The 17,912-nt window shown below is 32.9% G+C and overlaps 3 protein-coding genes across 4 annotated transcripts; 1 reads left to right on the plus strand and 2 right to left on the minus strand.

The window, feature by feature from the left end:
* Positions 1–2,988: 2,988 nt before the first annotated feature.
* LOC145141412 (protein ADP-ribosyltransferase PARP3-like) lies at positions 2,989–4,298 on the minus strand. Its single transcript, XM_079074707.1, has 4 exons — positions 4,085–4,298; positions 3,844–3,951; positions 3,597–3,760; positions 2,989–3,507 (listed from the first exon to the last, which is right to left on the minus strand). Exons 2-4 carry the CDS (start codon positions 3,920–3,922, stop codon positions 3,118–3,120), a joined length of 633 nt encoding a protein of 210 aa, XP_078930833.1. The 5' UTR covers positions 3,923–3,951; positions 4,085–4,298; the 3' UTR covers positions 2,989–3,117.
* Positions 4,299–9,787: 5,489 nt separating this feature from the next.
* LOC145137750 (nodulin-26-like) lies at positions 9,788–12,450 on the plus strand. The gene is made up of 5 exons (XM_079071890.1): positions 9,788–10,076; positions 10,163–10,381; positions 10,459–10,665; positions 10,749–10,810; positions 12,225–12,450. Exons 1-5 carry the CDS (start codon positions 9,924–9,926, stop codon positions 12,448–12,450), a joined length of 867 nt encoding a protein of 288 aa, XP_078928016.1. The 5' UTR covers positions 9,788–9,923.
* Positions 12,451–12,481: 31 nt separating this feature from the next.
* Positions 12,482–17,688, minus strand: LOC145137749 (cryptochrome-1-like). 2 transcript variants are annotated; one of them, XM_079071888.1, is made up of 5 exons: positions 16,786–17,687; positions 16,470–16,688; positions 13,705–14,411; positions 12,849–13,633; positions 12,482–12,699 (listed from the first exon to the last, which is right to left on the minus strand). In XM_079071888.1, the coding sequence occupies exons 1-5, from the start codon at positions 17,093–17,095 to the stop codon at positions 12,696–12,698; spliced, it is 2,025 nt and encodes a 674-aa protein (XP_078928014.1). In that variant the 5' UTR covers positions 17,096–17,687; the 3' UTR covers positions 12,482–12,695. The 2 variants fall into 2 exon arrangements, with proteins under 2 accessions (XP_078928014.1, XP_078928015.1); XM_079071889.1 differs by lacking the exon at positions 12,482–12,699 and having other exon boundaries at positions 12,845–13,633; positions 16,786–17,688.
* Between the last annotated feature and the right edge of the window lie 224 nt (positions 17,689–17,912).

The following is a 17,912-nucleotide window of genomic DNA, read 5'->3' on the forward strand; positions in this document are numbered from 1 at the left end:
AGGTGTTAGGATGTGGGAATGATGAAAGCAAAGCCACTAAAGGTATGTCATTTCCTTTCATAATTACTTGATAAATGATGTTTTATTTATTTATTTAATTTTGTGTATTTTCTTACATCTGAAAATCTTTGATATATATTCCAAAATTGGGCAGGAATATATTACATAGAATACACACTTCAGAATCCAGGGGTTTGTTTCAATGTTAGATAGAAATCATTGGGGTGTTTGGGTTTGTTTCATTTGATAGAAAACAATGGGTGTTTGGATTGGGTGTTTGACAGGGAAGGGAAGGAAATGAAAATCAGTTTTTTGGCTAATATACATATCAGAATGAACAGTTTTTTGGCTAATATCTATTGGAATGGAATCAAGAATTCCAATTCTGTTGGAATGGAATGACGAATTCCAATTCTGTTGGAATCACAGAAGTTGATGCTTGAAGAACGGACCAAAATTGAAACGAACCACATTATTCTTTTAGAATGTATTAGTCGTTGTTAGATTTTGATGTAATTATTAACAATTGTTACCCGTATTCTATAAGAAATAATGTATTTGTTGTTTTTATTCTTAAATTGATTGTTCAAGAATTTGTTATTCTACAAGAAGTTTTTAAATTCATGATAAAGAAATAGGTTCAAGAATATTTTTATTATTTATGGTTCAAGAATATTTTATTTTTGAATATACTCATAAACATATTATGTCAGAATGTCCGAATTAAAAGAATTATAATTCGTAAAATCGGATTTTTAAAATTAATAGAATCTACGATCCCTTAAAAAATACAATTTTCCTTTATTAAATCTATATTAATTGACTAAATTACCCTTGTAATTAATTAAGATGATTTTTTCAATTATATTTAATTCAATAATATATATTAATCACTTTCTTAAAATAAGTAAATTTGATTGGCCCACATTTATGAATACAATAACACAATAATTACTTTAAACAAAATAACCTAAGCATATATATATATATATATATATATATATATATATATATATATATATATATATATATATATATATATATATATATATATATATATATATACTAGTTTATAACCCGTGGGAACCACGGTTACAAAATTAATTAAACTTTTATAGTAAAAATTCAAAGTTATTAATCAATTATTTTAAATAAATTATTAATTAAGAGATTTTTTTAGTTATATAAAATTATAATTATTGATTTAAATAAATATATGAAATTATATCACTTTATAATTTGTATTAATTTTATTTTAATGCTATTAATTTAATGTAGATAGAGTAGGAAAATTTAAAATTTAAAATTTAAAATGAATAATCAATAGGTTGAGAAGTGGCAAGTATTAATTAGTTGACATAATATGGTGACACATGGCAAAAGAAGAATAAAATATGCATTAATTAAAAGGTCTAATAAGATGACACATGTCAAAAGGAGAATAAAACTATTCTTTTATTAGAATAGGGAGATATATATATATATATATATATATATATATATATATATATATATATAATATAGAAACAAATCTGTTGTTGCAGGTTAGTGACAAGATTTTTTGACTGAATAGCAACATGTACGGATGTCATCGGTTCTGAAATCGAAAAAACCGAAACCAACCTTCATCATTTGGTGGACATATAACCTAACTAAATAGGAGGGTCCAGTATTAATGGTACTGAGTTTTCGTTCCAAAACCGAAGATAACCAATTTTGAAAGTACATTGCCATTTTAGAGAATTGCTTTTAGTTGTTACTTGAACTGGTTTTGGTAGGAGAAAGAAATATATTTGTATGGGTGTTGAGTGTGTGGTGTTGGAATGGTTTGGCTTCAGGTTTTGGAACGGTTTTACACACAGTTTTCGCCTACATTCATATTTTTGCATAAGGAATAAGATGAAACAATAAAATTTAGTAATGGAACATAAAAGGGGTATTTTGGTCATTTTAATGACTTATATCCATGTTATATAGGTGTTGTTTGGGAGTATTGCTCTAAGGAAAAGGAACTAGAAGAAGAATAGCTAGCCTACGTGTGATTGAGGTGAGTACCTGTTGACATTTTTCCCACTTTGGGGTACATGGAAAAATGATTTTATGATAATGAAATGCAATGCTTTGATATCTGAAATATTTTGAAAAGAAAGTGTTAAATGTTTTTGGAAAGAACTGATTTGAAAGAACGCCTTGAAGGCAATAATGTTTTTGAAAGAAATGAAGTTTTGGAAGAACGAAGGTTTTGTTAACATGTTTGAAATGTTTTGAAATATAGATGCTTTATTTTCGAAATGAGTATTTTGATACTAATGTATGAACTATGTAAAACATGGAAAGTAATGAAAAGAGCGAAAATAAATAAAAAGAATGGAAAGTAATGGAAAGTAATGGAAAGTAATGAAAAGAATGGAAATAAATGTGAAGTAATGAATAGAATGGAATGAAATGGAAAGTAATGAAAAGAATATATATTGCTTGAACCATGATGTTCCCATAACGGGATACAGATGAATCTATCAGGGTGACGCCTCCCCTTCGTGAGATAGATGTCCTAACGGAAATGATGCCGTGGTGGATTGATTTGTTCTTTCCACATTGGTATAGACTTGGGGATATTGTTAGGCCCTAAGTATAAAATTAGCAACAGTTTACACAGAAATTAGCCTTTAATGAAATAAGGAATGGAATGTGAAAAGTAATAACTTTTAAAACATGTTATGAGTAATTAGGAATGGCAACGGGGCGGGTTCGGGGCGGGGCAGTGTATCCTATCCCTGAACCCGATATCTAAATTTATCCCCGACCCCGACCCGATACGCGACGGGTTTCTTATCGGGGCTCCCCGTCGGGGCTGAAAGTTTCCCCGAACCCGACCCTAAACCCGAAACCCGATAAAGACCCGAAACCCTGACCTAAAACCCGAAATCTATGCCAAAAAATTGAAATTGTTTGGAAAAAACTCAAATTTAGTGAAAAATTAAAAACTTACACAAGCTCACAACACCAAATTAGACCATAACATCATACAATCAAATATGAAAAACTAAATTCATCACAATATTACATTACATTTAAAACAAACTCAAAATCAAACAAAACCATCTAAACTTGTCTTCCTCAATTAGGAGCACACCCATAACCCATTCCCAAAGAAGCCACAGCCAAGACTAGAAACCCTTCTGGTCTATCCACGACATTATACCCATACCTTGCAGCTTCTGCAGCCGCATCAGAACACACAATCGCCCTACCAAACTGTACACCATAGTTAGTGACATCAACATGGTACAAAACAAAAAGAACATAGTACAAAACAAAAAAAAACAAAAAAACAGAATGGTATAGTTCCGTATTGTAGTCATCTGATTCCTTTTCCAAAGGTGAAATTGAGCAACCGAGTTTCTTGTATCTATCAAATAACGGGTCATCAATGGTGGAACCACTCATATCTTCTATAATCCTTGAAGCCACATTTATACCCCTCACAGTTTCAAGCACAGATGAACCCTAACACAATAACCATAATAAGTCCATAACTTTTACAGATTAAGAACTGAATAAATAACGATGGATTTTTTAATTTAAATTTTGCTTACATGATCTGCGAGATCTTGATGATCTCTAAAGATAAAAGGGCGTGTAGAATGCAATAGTGTGAACCATTGTTGACTGAAGTCTGACCACACAGCGCTAGGTTTGTCTTCTTCCCATTCAATCGTCTTGAATAGTTTCTCAACAAATTCAAGTAAAGTCTCTTCACCTAAAGTCGATTTTTCATATCAAAAAGAGGTTTTTTTAATAGTAGTTGAACTTGAGATTGGAAACCGGAAACAGGAAACTTACATGTTTTTATATGGAAATCAGTGAGCATGGCGAAAGGAAGATCAGGTGCATCAATTCCCATCTCCATAAACGCATACATCGAAACTTACCTGAGTCGTTGTTGCCTTGCTATGAAATCAGATTCAAAAAAGAAATTAGATTTGGAATCAGTTTACTTAATTAGATAACTATGAAATCAGATTCAAAAAAGAAATCAACAAATACATCTCATTCAAACAATGGCAAAGAAATCAAAACTTACCTAAGTCGTTGTTTCTCCAAACGGGGGTTGCCGGTAAGGAGCGACTACTAAAGCTGCGATGGGTCGACATTCGAGTGAAACGAGGCAACTGGACTTTTCGATTTGGGATTTTGAAGAACACAATGGGATGAGGGGTCGACGGAACGAGCTTCAGGCCTTCAGTTTGAATTGGAATTTCGAAGAACACAATGGAATTTTCGATGTCGGCTGGAAGTTCCAGTGGAAGAGAAGGGAAATAAGGATAGTGGTATTGTGGTAACGTGATTTTAGGGTTAGAGTCTCTCAGGGGCTGAAATGTAATTTTATGTGTGTGTGTATATATATATATATATATATATATATATATATATATATATATATATATATATATATATATATATATATATATATTCGGGGCGGGGCGGGTCGGGACAGACATACCCCAATCCCTGCCCCGAACCCGAAAAAAAAGACCCGATAACGACCCGAAACCCAATAAGCTCGACCCGACCCGCCCCGAAATCTTCGGGGATCTGGTTTTCCCATCGGGTTCGGGTTTTTTTGTGTCACACCCCCGAACCAGACGGCGGAAACGTCCGGGGGCTTGAGCGTGACTTCATCTTGTAATATCATCACAATTATATATAATTGAAACAAGACAACATCATCATCATGCATATCAAATACAACCAATATTGTTAACATCAAGTACAATATTATATGTTCAAAATATTTAATGTATGTTGAAAACAAAATATAATAAATTCCACCATTTCTTGCTGACCTTTCTTATTAACAATTCCCTAAGAATACAAGTTATTTTGAAAAACGTCAACATATATAATGTTGGTGAGTTCATAAGCATATTTGAATGAAATGTTTTGAATAGTTTGTAGACACCAGAAAATCCGATATTTTCTGAAAATGGTTTGAACGTGATGTATCAAAATCAAATATTAATGCATGCGTGTTTTCTATATTTGGAATGTATAGAAAAATGTAATCCAGATAAAAACCTTGTATTTTCCGTAGTACGTAAAAGATATTGTTTAACAGTTAATACTCCAGAAAATCCGATATTTTCTGTTTATAAAAGTGTTGTGGTCTCAACCCCAAGACCGAATGACAGTATATGTATGTTTTTGTATCCACAAGATTTTATAGGTATTCTATAAAATTATGTTGGAGAAGATTTCTAAGTGAGCCGTTTTAACCATACTTGATTTTTGACGAGTTCGCCTGTCGTGGCGTTCTAAGGCGCCGATTTTATTGACGGTAAGGTTTGTCACCCTAGACTGACCTAGCCTAGCTGTAGCGAACAACTCAGGTGTGGGGAGTCACCCCGTATAGATCTATACACAAACTTTCGCTCTCCCTCCAGGAGACTCTGGTTATAACTACAGGCTACAATGATACACTCTAGAGGTGTCAACCGACAAGTCTCACTAGATCATTTATTGTTTTCCACGAGTATTGAAATTCGCTATGTATAATGTTTTCGTATATATAGTTAAGATTCGCAAAGCCCAGAAAATAGGTATGTGAATGCATAAGGCCCAACAAAACATGTAAGGGAGCAGCTATGGCCCACTAAGCATGTGATGTATAGACTGGGCCCATTAAGCATGTTAATGGGTCACAAAGGCCCAACTTTACATGTAATAAACATATTAGGCCCAACAAACATGTAATTGGGCCACAAAGGCCCAAATAGACATGTAATGAACATGTTAGGCCCAACAAACATGTAAATGGGCCACAAAGGCCCAAATAGACATGTAATGAACACATTAGGCCCAACAAATATGTAAATGGGCCACCAAGACCCAAATAGACATGTAATGAATATGCTAGGCCCAATATCAAGAAATTAACGTTTATGACCCTAAATATATATTATTTTTGGCCCGTTTTTATAGAAATTGACATTTTTAGCCCAAATATATATAAAATATTATTTTCGGCCCATTTTTACCAAGATTTACATTTTCAGCCCATTTTTGATAAAAATGGCATTTTCGACTCAAGTTTCACAAAAATGACGTTTTCGGGCCGTGATTATAAAAATTTTCATTTTTATATCACATTTCACAGAAATTACGTTTTTGGCCCAAGTTTTGGAAAAATTTCATTTTTAACCCTTGAAACCGTAAGTTTTACATGTTAGTCTCAAACTTGTGAAAAATACAATTTAATCCATGAAAATCGGAATTTTACAACTTTGGCCCACTAAAACCGAAAATCCCATTTTTAAGGCCCATTATGCAAAAATTTACGTTTTTGGCCCCTTTGTCACCAAAATATCGTAAAAATCCATTTCTTTTATAAAAATGACACCTTTAGTCCTTGTAAAACCGTAGATGCGAAGAAAGTCTCACCTTTTTGGTTATTTGTCAAAAATGGCCATTTTTCAAGATTTTGTTTAGTGTCTTATAAATCTTGACATGTTTAGCACATTTATCCTTATGATAAGTTTTATAAAGTGTTGTAGTTTCCAAATATTGTCTAGATCTATGAAGTTCTTTACATAACTACAACATACACTTAGAAAACACACATAAACATGCACAAATACATAGATCTAACACATAGCAACTTGTATTCTCCCCCAAAAACAAGGTAAAACCGAAAAACAAGGGGTATGAACTCACCGTGGGGTTTGGATTCGGTTTTTGATGAAGAAGATGAGAAGATTTCGGCTTTAGCAAGCTTCTTGAGGGAACTTTCGAACTTAGATGAGTTCTAAGAAGCATGATCCATGATTTAAAGAGTAAATGAGTAACAAGTTTTTAACAAAAACATGATGTTAGACTTCTTGATTAAGAGTATCTTACCAAAAGGTTGAAACCTTGATGAAAAGCCCTTGGAATCTTGCCCCAAACTCACGAAAATTTTGAGAGGAAAGGAAGGTTCTTGAGTGAGTTATTGAGAGTGTTTGAAAGAAGGAATGAAGGTGATGGGGTGGTGGTCTCGGCCGAAGATAAGGAGGAAGGAGGAAAGAGGTTAGTGGTTAATACACCATGACTAATATTTTGCTTAGATGTATGATATGCAATTAGCTTGGTTATCCTATAAATAACAATGAGGTGTCAACATTTAGTTTCATGCAATTTTTTTTTTGAAGCTTGCGCCGAGAATTTGGCTAGGAGAAAAGGGATTGAAGAAATTTGGGCCTTCTTTTGACTTGTTCGAATTTATGAAGCCCAAAAATAAATTTTCGGCCCATTGGGCCCTTAGGAGGGTTCACGGCCCAATGAAGTCCATTTAAAAGGGTTTAATGGCCCATTAGGGTAAATGGAATCATTTATGGCCCAATTTGGCCCATTAGGAATAAAATGAACCATTTTAGGCCCACTTGGCCCAAAATGTTAAGTTTTATGAATGTGAGTCCAATTAGAATCCAATTAAGGTTTCTAGGCCCATAATAGTCGAATTGAATGCTTATTGGTCCATTAGGCCCAATAAGAAAATCCTAGTCCATAATAAACTTGAACCGAGATTTTTTTTAGGGTTTTCAACTCATGATTGACTATTTAAAATGTTTTGTATAGAGTTTTGAACTTTACTTGTGAACCTTGATTTAGTTTGTTGTCATTGAAATAGCATAGTGCATATTATCAAGTTTGAGTTACAAGTATCACAATAGATGATGTTTACATGAGCACATAATTTCCTAAGCTAAAATGCTAGTTGTGACATTTTGCCATCCCTATGAGTAATGAAATGTTTTGATATGGAATGAAATGTGGAAAAATGTCTATTTAAAAATATGTTTTACAAAGATGAAATGTTTTTCATATGGAACGAAATGTGGAAATGCCTATTTCAGATATGTTTTGCAAATATGAAATGTTTTTAATGAAAGTGTGATGTAGATTTTTGGTCACAACCCCGCGTAGCTCACGAGACATTATTGTTTGACGTATCTCTTTTAATTAGTTGTGGATCCTTTAAGGGGCCAGGGGAGGCCATGACCCCTCTGTTTTTCACCAGATCTCTGTTGTTTACCATAGATGCTGCAGAGGAAGGGTCCTAGAATGGTTGTGATGAAGGCAACTACCCAACAAAAAAAGGGTTGGGAGGTATATTTGTTGGGGAATCATTTCTACTGAATAATCAAGATGTAAAGATGCAAATGATGAAATGGAAACAAGACTGAAACAATATCACTTCCTCCCTTCAACCACCACCGATTCCATATTGTACTCTCTATATCTTTTTCTCTTTCTCTAACTTTTTCTTGCAAACGCCAAGTTCTTACATTTATGGTTATGTATTAGGTGTTTTATTATTATTATTATTATTATTATTATTATTATTATTATTATTATTATTATTATTAAATTTGTTGATTTGATATGTTTATTGCTTGAGAAAAATGTACATTCAGTCTTTTGTACCACAATTTAATGTTGTTGGAATTGAACGTGTGGAGTTGCACATGAAGTATTTGTGAAAAGTCCTCAATGAGGTTTATTTTGTGAAAATGAGTTTTGATTAACATATGCATAATTTGAGCTGCAATTTTTCTATGACTTTAGTATTTCTATACAACAATATATGTACGCATCATATACATGTATAGTTGTGTGTATATGTATGTATACGTATATACCCGTTCAAATATATATATATATATATATATATATATATATATATATATATATATATATATATATATATATATATATATATATATATGAACGGACGGAGATACATACAAGGTACAACTATAACCTCATTTTTACTATGAACTTGTTACTTGATATATTTTGTCATACTCACATGATTTTATTTTAGTGGTTAGGTATTTTACAAGTGAATTATTGGTGATGTTTTATATGTGAATAGATGTAGTGTATATTGTAACTATGGCTAATAAACTTACAATTTATGATCATTCGAAAAACATTTAACAAAGTTTTTGGTTTTAGCCCCCCAGTTTTATTATTCGTGTTCCGCCCGTGCTTTTAATGTCATATATCTCAGGTTACAGTTAATGAGAGAGGATGATATATGAAAGTTAGAAGTCCAGATAGAGAATGAAGTGAAACTTCTTAAGTTCCTTATTTATTATATTGATGTAATTCTCAATTGCTTGTTATTGTTTGTATGATGCTTAATACCAATATTTGTAAATATTTTTGTGGGACTGGTTTTTGTTAAATGTGGGTTATTACCCAAAAAAATTTTAAAACCATAACATTTTAAAGTTTGAATTTTTTTTGGGTGTTACAGTTCATATAAGATGTACTTAGTCGGTCCGAAACAATTAGAAATTTGTTTTAAAAAATAAATAATAACGATCGTACAATACTATTATGATCTTCCCACAAACGACTCACGTATGATGGGAATCTATTTACCTGGATGATATAGGATGATTGTTCGACTAGGATATCGAATTCAGCAACCTGTTTATTAGTCAAATTGTTATATCTAATACAATAATTAAAATATAAAAAATCATTACCTTATACACAAAAATTTAAAGTATGTTTTTATTACAAGTAGAAAATACATAAATAAAATGGCAATTAAAAAAACCAAAAATCCTTGAATTGATGTTTACATGACGAGTTATTTTTCTTTTTGTCTGTCTCTTTCACAAGCAAATCTCTTCACTGAATACCAACAAACAAGAACTCATTCGGCGATTTGTACACAGAGCCATTCATATAAACTCAATCACTCAATCAAGTTCACTTACTACCTACCATTTCAATGGCCGGCTTCATTATTCTACCAATCGTTCCGAAACCAAATCTGCCGCCAAAATCGAACTCAATTCAACTATATAAACACCACATTACAACAAAATCCATAACACTCTGCATCTTCTACTTCTCAAAGCTCATCAATGGCGGAATCCATTTCAACAGCTTATACATTTTCACCCAAACACACTCCACGCAGGAGCACATTACCAGTTACTCCGGAACAACCAAAGAACAAACAAACCCAGAAAAGTTTCCTCAATAATGTTGTTGTTCTTCCACCTTACTGTCAAAAGGTAGTGAATTTTTTTAGGGTTTTTACCCGTTTTCGTCAAGAACTCGAGAGTGCTGATAAGTGATCGTTTCTTTTAACAAAACCCAGATTATCGCAGAGCTTCTTGGGACGTATATCTTGATATTTGCAGGGTGTGGATCTGCACTTGTTGATAGAGATCGATCTTTAACAATTTTGGGGATTGCTATGGTGTGGGGTTTATCTTTAATGGCTCTGATATATACACTTGGGTATATTTCTGGTGCTCATTTCAATCCTGCTGTGTCTATCGCTTTTGCGATTACAGGAAGATTGCCTCTGATATATGTAAGAACCCTAAATTTCGCACCCAAATTTCAATTATCATGTGCTTTTTTTGATCTGGGATTTTGTTGTTGTTGTAGTTGCCGATGTATGTGGTGTCTCAACTTTTAGGTTCTGTGGTTGCATGTCTCACTTTGAAAATTCTGTTCAATCATCAAAACGACACTCTGCCGACTTTAACTCGGTATTCAAATCCCACAACTGATTTAGAAGCTTTCTTGTGGGAATTCATCATCACTTTTGTGTTGATGTTCGCCATTAATGGTGCTGCAACTGATGATCGATCAGTATGTTCTATCTTTTCTATCTGATCTTTGTTTCTTTACTTTCAAATGTGTTGATTTTATTCTTGAGACGATGAATTATGTAGAGCAAGGAGCTTGCAGGGGTTGCGATTGGAGGAACACTGATGTTCAATGTCATAATTGCAGGGTAAGAAGACGATACCATTTTCATGCAATGGCTTTATTTTTTTGTTGGTTCAACTTTTTCACTAATTTTATGTTTTTTATTTTCAATGCGCGCACTTTTTCAAAAGCCTTTTTTTTTTCCAATCAATTAAACATTATTTAAAATTACTCTAGTTTATCTATCAATCCCAACCATATTTTATATTGATGACAAGTACATAGTTATAAAGATAAACGACAAAAACGAATATTATATGATCGTTTTTTAATATTTGAAAATGGTTTCATTTTCATCATCTTGACAAGTGTTTTTATAAGATACTTTTTTTTTTCGTATATAAAATCCATTTTTATTTGAGAAAAAGATAAATGAGGTATTTTATTATACCCTTTTCAAGATTTAACCCAAATTAGCAACTAGACCAAAATAACTGTGATTTTTTGCACGTCTATGAAAATCTTTTAAACGTCATTGTTTAGATAATTTTCACAAATGACATTTGCGAAAATCTTAGTCATCAAAAAATGAGTCCGGAAACGAGATTTGAAAAAAAAACGCAAAATTCTGGTTTTATCTGTGAAAATCGATCATCATCTACGCAACTTTATTTTAAATCATCCCTTTTTGAAGCTTTTTGTGATAAAAATATTTAAAAACCATTTCCACAATGAAGAAAGCTTCATTTTATAGTTCGTCTATGAAAATAACAAAATAAAAATAAAAAATTCTCACATCTACAAAATCCACATATGAGATATCCTATGAAATATGATAAGAAATCTCTTTATTCCGTAATTCAAACTACAATATCAAGTTTTGTTTCGGTGTAAAATTGTTAATAAAAAAAATTTCCATATATGATCTTTGAAGATAAAACCTGGATTTTCGCGGATGACATCTGCGATTTTTTTTTTCAAATCTAATTTTAGGACCCATTTTTTTTTTATCAAATAACTAAGATTTTTGCAGATATCGCCTACAAACCTGAAAACGATGTGGTTTCAAAGATATTCACACATGACAAAATTTTCCAAGAAGCAAAACATGACTATTTTGGTCCGGTAGCTAAATTTTGCTTAAATCTTGAAAAATGGTAAATATGATTAAATGTTAATGAAAAATAGTAAAGATTTATATTTTAAAATATGATTAAATGTTATTGAAATGAGAATATGAAGTGTAAAACTATAATAACACAAAAAATGTGTTCACTTAAAGCTATAGGAAAAGAAACTATGTCCAATTTCATTTTTCACAAATCACCAAAGTACCATCAGAAGTTATGCATGAACCTTTAGTTTACAAACCATCTAAACAATCATTTTTTTTATAAACAGAAGAAAAATGAATATTTCGTTATCCATTTAATAGATTAATCTAATAAATAAAATCTCTCCATTAAAGATGCTTTTTCTAAGTTCATTTTTTATTGCAGGCCAATCACAGGAGCTTCCATGAACCCTGCAAGAAGCATAGGGCCCGCTGTCGTAGCCAACGAATACAAAAACCTGTGGATTTACATTATTGCCCCTATCCTAGGATCCATAACTGCAACCATCATATACACTCTTCTCCGACAACCAAATCAAGAAAATCAAGACATCGAAGTCGAAAGCACCAAGAACATTTACAACAATATTTATTCACAATCCATGGTGTAAAAGTAAAAGTTTTGTTATAGTGATCATGATATGATCAATCACCCCCACACATTGCATTGATAGATTGTACGCTAGAGTACAACAACAATTCCATGAATGTAATATAAAAAAAATCTGGGTTTCTAAAGCACTCCAGAATTCTTATGTCTAAAACACTTTTTTTCTTTATATATATATATAAACAGCACATGAATAATAAATGGAAAAACTATCTTTCCAGATCTTTCAGCTCCTAACTTCTCTGATTACCTGTTTATAAACACCACAATACAACATTATTAAACTAAGAGTAAATTACCCGAATGATCCCTGTGGTTTAGAGTAATTTACGTATTTGATCCCTAACTTATTTTTTAAAGATTTAAATAATGAATGAAATATGATCCAAATAAATTTACCCGGTTTGAGAAAGTTGTCTCCAGTTGATTACTTGATGCGACTGTGGATGCCTCTGCAAATAAGAAGAAGTATCTGAATTTCCAGGCGACCACACAGGCACCATAACTCCATCTCTTTCCCGCCTTAAACTTGTCCCACTTGAAGATTCCGCCGGTGAATGTGAACCACCACCACCACCTCCATTAATGTTCCTCAGATCTATCTGGTTATTAAACTGTGGAATCACCGATTGAATTCCTTCTCTTCCCGATTCCAGATTCATATCATCATCATCGGGAACTTCAGCTCTCCTATCATCGTGCCCAGCGTTTCTATGATCTGTGGACGATTCTTCCTCTTCTTCTTCTGCTTGTTCTGTTCCTCTAAACAAAGATGTAGTCACAGTCAAACTAGGTACCATTTGATCTTCGTAATGGCGTATTGTGGTTGTTACACGGTTCCCGAGATTATCCTGTTCCGTTTCCATTTGCATGTCTTGTGGGAAAGCAATCGGAGTATCATCGGTGGAATCACCAAGTCCTTCTTCGATTCCGTTTTCAAGAACAGCTCTGGAATTGGCTTCGTGTTGCCACATTTGTGTAAGTGCTTGTTGTAATCGAGTTTGTGCTGTATCAATTTTCACAATCGGAAGAGGGTAATTGGATCCGAGCTCAATTCCGGCAGCTTGAAGCACGTATTCCGGTGCGTTCCATGGATGGTGGATCCATTCAGTCGGTAGTCTAGAAAGCTCCGGCAGCCATCTTCTTACGTATTCACCATTTGGGTCAAATTTATACCCCTCGATCTGTGAAAAACAAACAAAAAGTTTAAACATTTTGATTCAACCAATTTGAACAAGTGAAATTAACGTCAAACCTGGGGATTGTCGATGCGTTCAAGCTCATGACTATCAGGAAGACTACCGGAGATATATTGCCAGCCGAGAGCATCACTTTCAAGATCTGCATCTAACAAAGTATCCCAGAAATATTTCATCCCCCATCTCCATGGAAGCTGTAAAACCTTGACAAAAAAACTCGAAACCACAACCCTAATTCGATCATGAAGCCAACCAGTAGCCCAAAGCTCACGCATCCCCGCATCAACCAAAGGGTACCCTGTTCTACCTTGTCTCCATACCTTAAAATACCCTTCATCAATCACCCAAGGGAAAAACTTCAAATGCCCTAAAAGCGGCCTTTCGTGACTGTAGGGATGGTTAAAGCTCATGTACCTTGAGTATTCACGAAGACCGATTGATTTGAGGAAAAGATTAACGCTTTCTTCACCGGATTTGTTACCTTCGTTTGCCCAGAGGATTTGTTTGATTCGAGCTTGGTGGAAGACTTTTCTGACGCTAACTTCACCGAAATGGAGGTGGGGGGAAAGGAAGGAAGTGGTGGCGCTATCGGCTTTTCTCCGGTTAATGGAGTAATGTAGTAATGGCCCGTTGATGAAAGCGGTTAAGGCTTTGTTTCCATTGCTCCACCCCGGCGTCCATGCTCGAGATAGAAGTGCATTGCTTCCTTTCTCTGATTCGTTTTCGAAAACTAACGTGTCTGAAGGGCATTTAGACACGTCACCTGAACAAACATTCTAAACTATTGAGCATCTTGGAGATGGATACTTATGCAAAATTTACATTTACCTCAATAAGAAAAAATATGGACAAACACAAAATATATAAATATTATTTAATAGTTTTAGCCGTTTAATTGTTTAGAGTAGTCGTTAAGTTAGACTTATTTATCATTTTGATCTTATAGCCACGCTAGGCAGATCAAGTAATAGGGACTCTAAATCTAATAAAAAAATCATTGGTACGAATAATCTAAAAGAGATGTTTACCAATGTGTTTGACTACAAAGAAGTTGAAGGTGTGTATGTCTTCAACTAGACTTCTAGGTATTTGAAGAGAAGGTGTGGAGTAAAGAAAGATGCTATAATTGCTAGGTAGACCAAGCAATAAAATCCTGCTCTCGAATTTCGTCACCGGCCAGATTTGTCTTATTGACAATTTTAGGTCAAAAAAACCATATACATATTCCCTATATTCCCTAAATTCATGTTACCTAATGTATCAAAAAGTCATTCACCAAAAAACAATAAATCTCTCTCTCTCTCACACACACACACACGCACACACACACACTGAACGTAGCCGATCATCTTAATCGTACGAACCATATAAATTGTTTGGCTTTAATTTTGTTTTTACATTACTACTCTTTTTAAGAAATCATTTACTATCAACTTACTCAAATATTTAAAATTAACATGAAATAGTTAAAAACTAACAATAGTCATTAAACTATTATATTTTTAAACATTTAAAAAATCTTTTTCCTTTGGGTTTTGAAAAATGTTAAATATATAATGTATTTTCATCATTTTATTGATTTAGCCGCTAAACTTTTATTCATTTATAATTATTATAATAATAATTCATGGACTATATTCTAAGAAATAATAGTTCAAAGACTAAATCAAAAACCGAAGAAAATAAGTTTTGTTTTCCTGGATTCTAACCTTTTCCATAACCACAAAAATTGATTTTTAAAAAAAGATATTGGTTTAATACTTTAGAAAATGGTTAAACCGAAAAAAAAAAAATAACAGAAGTCAAAGTGTCACTTTGCAACTATGCCCATTTTCGGACGGGTCGAGCAACTCATAAATGTTTTGAAAAATATTATAATACACAAAAAAAAACATAATTTTACCATTTTATTGATTTATTCACTAATCTTATAGGGAATTTCTATATCGTGGCCCCATATGAGTATAATAGGGTTTGTGTACCCCATGATGTGATCATTTATGTGAATGAATGTGAATGATGGCGATATATATAGTAGCACCCATCTTATATATAGTATTATATTTTGACATTTTCCAAAACTATTTAATTGAATTTTTTTTGTTCTTTTTCTTAAGCAGTTAAAAAAAGTATAACCAATCTTATATATGGTTATTATAATAATATTTAGTGTCTAAATCAATATGGAAATAAAAGTTCGGTAGCTATACCAATAAAATGATGATCATACAGTGTATTTGTCCTATATTTTGGCATTTTCCAAAACTAGGTAATTGAATTTTTTTTGTTTTTTTTTCTTAAACAGTTTCAAAAAGTATAATCAATCTTATATATAGTTATTATAATAATATTTAGTGGCCAAATCAATATGTAAATAAAAGGAGCTATATCAATAAAATCATGATCACACGGTGTATATGTGTATATATCCTATATTTTGGCATTTTCCAAAACTAGGTAATTGATTTTTTTTTTCTGTTTGTTTTTTTCTTAAACAGTTACAAAAAAGCATAACCGTTTTAAGTTGGGTGACTAAATTGACAAAATAACAAGTGGTTTTCTATGTTTTATCCATTTTCTTTATCTAAGTTAGCAATTATTTAAATTTTTTTTGCAAATATGATTATTTTGATTCTAAATAATCATATAATCATAATCCACTTGAAGTTGCAATAATAAGTTTAAGCACACATCTAGACACCAAGGACCACTGATTAGTTTTCTTTCCAAATTTACTCTATATCCAACATACAAAACAAAACTAAAAACTAACAATCAGATAAATATATGCCCTAAAATCCAAATCATGAAAGAAAATAACCTGAGATTATTCTTTTAGGTGGAAGTTGAGGAGGCTCAGGATCATAAGGCATGCTAAGACACCTTTCCCAAAACGCTGCAAATGTAGTAAACGGTCGACCTTCATCATCAAGAACTTCCCATGGTTCATATAACAAATCCGCATTAAATGAACGCACTACAATCCCGATTTCACTCAAAATCTCCTTCGCTCTATGATCCCTAACCAGAGATAATGGATCTACAACACATCAAAACACCAATTTAAGCTGTTTCATACGAAGATCTAAATCAAAAGTGCATAAATTGAACGAATAAAAGAAGGTACAGAGGCTAACCATATAAGTGGTTAAAAAAGAGCTGTGTAGCACCAGTGGATTTAATGACATCAAGAAGAGAAGAAACACTATCGGAAGATCGTTTTGTGATAAGAGAAGTTCCAAGATTCTTCAAAGATGAATCAAGCAAAGATAAACTCTGTTTAAGCCACCATCTTGATACCCTTCCAGGGTAATAATGACCTTCTTCTTCAGGTGCCCATATGAACACTGGTATCACTTTACCTGATCTTACACCAGCAGCTAAAGCAGGGTTATCTTCGACCCTCAGATCTCTCCTAAACCATACGATACTACACCCACCTGTCATCCCTTCAACAGATAAGATCCTAATATAAAATTCCGAAGCTTTTATCTCAAAAACCCGAAACCCAATTCGCTAGGCTATGGAGTTCTCATGCTTTTTCTTTCAAGAAACTAAAATCCCATTTCAATTGACTGAATATGAATTCTACCTGAATCGCAATTCACTTAACAACTTTTTATCGAGAAACCCAAATCCCAATTCGCTTCCAGAAACCCGAATACCAGTTCGATTAATTTCGGCTTCTCTCTTAAATATCCAAATCTGAACTCTCTTTGGACTTTGAATGACGCTTTAATATGGACAAGTGGTTCTATTTCTTTGGAGAACAAAAAGGGTGGTTCACTAGTTACTCTTATCTCCAGCGTCTTTTTTGTCACTCAGGGGTCGCTCATGTGATAGAGAATCATTTTAGGGGCAAAAGCATTAAAAAGCTGGAAACTTTGCTCCCATTCAATGGGTATTTCAAGAATCTTATGAACACTATTGATATCCGAATAATTGAGGTTTTAATGAAATACAAAACATCCAAAGCTGATTTAGAAAAGGAAAGAAAGGAGATTGGTTTCACATAATGGGGTCAGAATAGGCAATTTGCAGCCACAAAGCTTGTGTAGTCTCTTTTTTTCTTTCTTTGGATTTTATCTTTCATGGTTCTTATCTTTAAACTAGAGAACAAAATCTCCTTTTCTTTGCCAGAGTGGAATATCTTTTTACATGATCCATTAATTTTTTTTATGCATCTTCAATGATTTTTTTGGTCTTTAACTCTCACATCATAATCTATCTATAATTTAGAATATAATAAAAAGGGGTAATCAAT

The sequence above is a fragment of the Lactuca virosa genome, chromosome 9, assembly GCF_052849685.1.
Source record: "Lactuca virosa cultivar CGN04683 chromosome 9, Lactuca_virosa_CGN04683_v6, whole genome shotgun sequence".
NCBI lineage: Eukaryota > Viridiplantae > Streptophyta > Magnoliopsida > Asterales > Asteraceae > Lactuca > Lactuca virosa.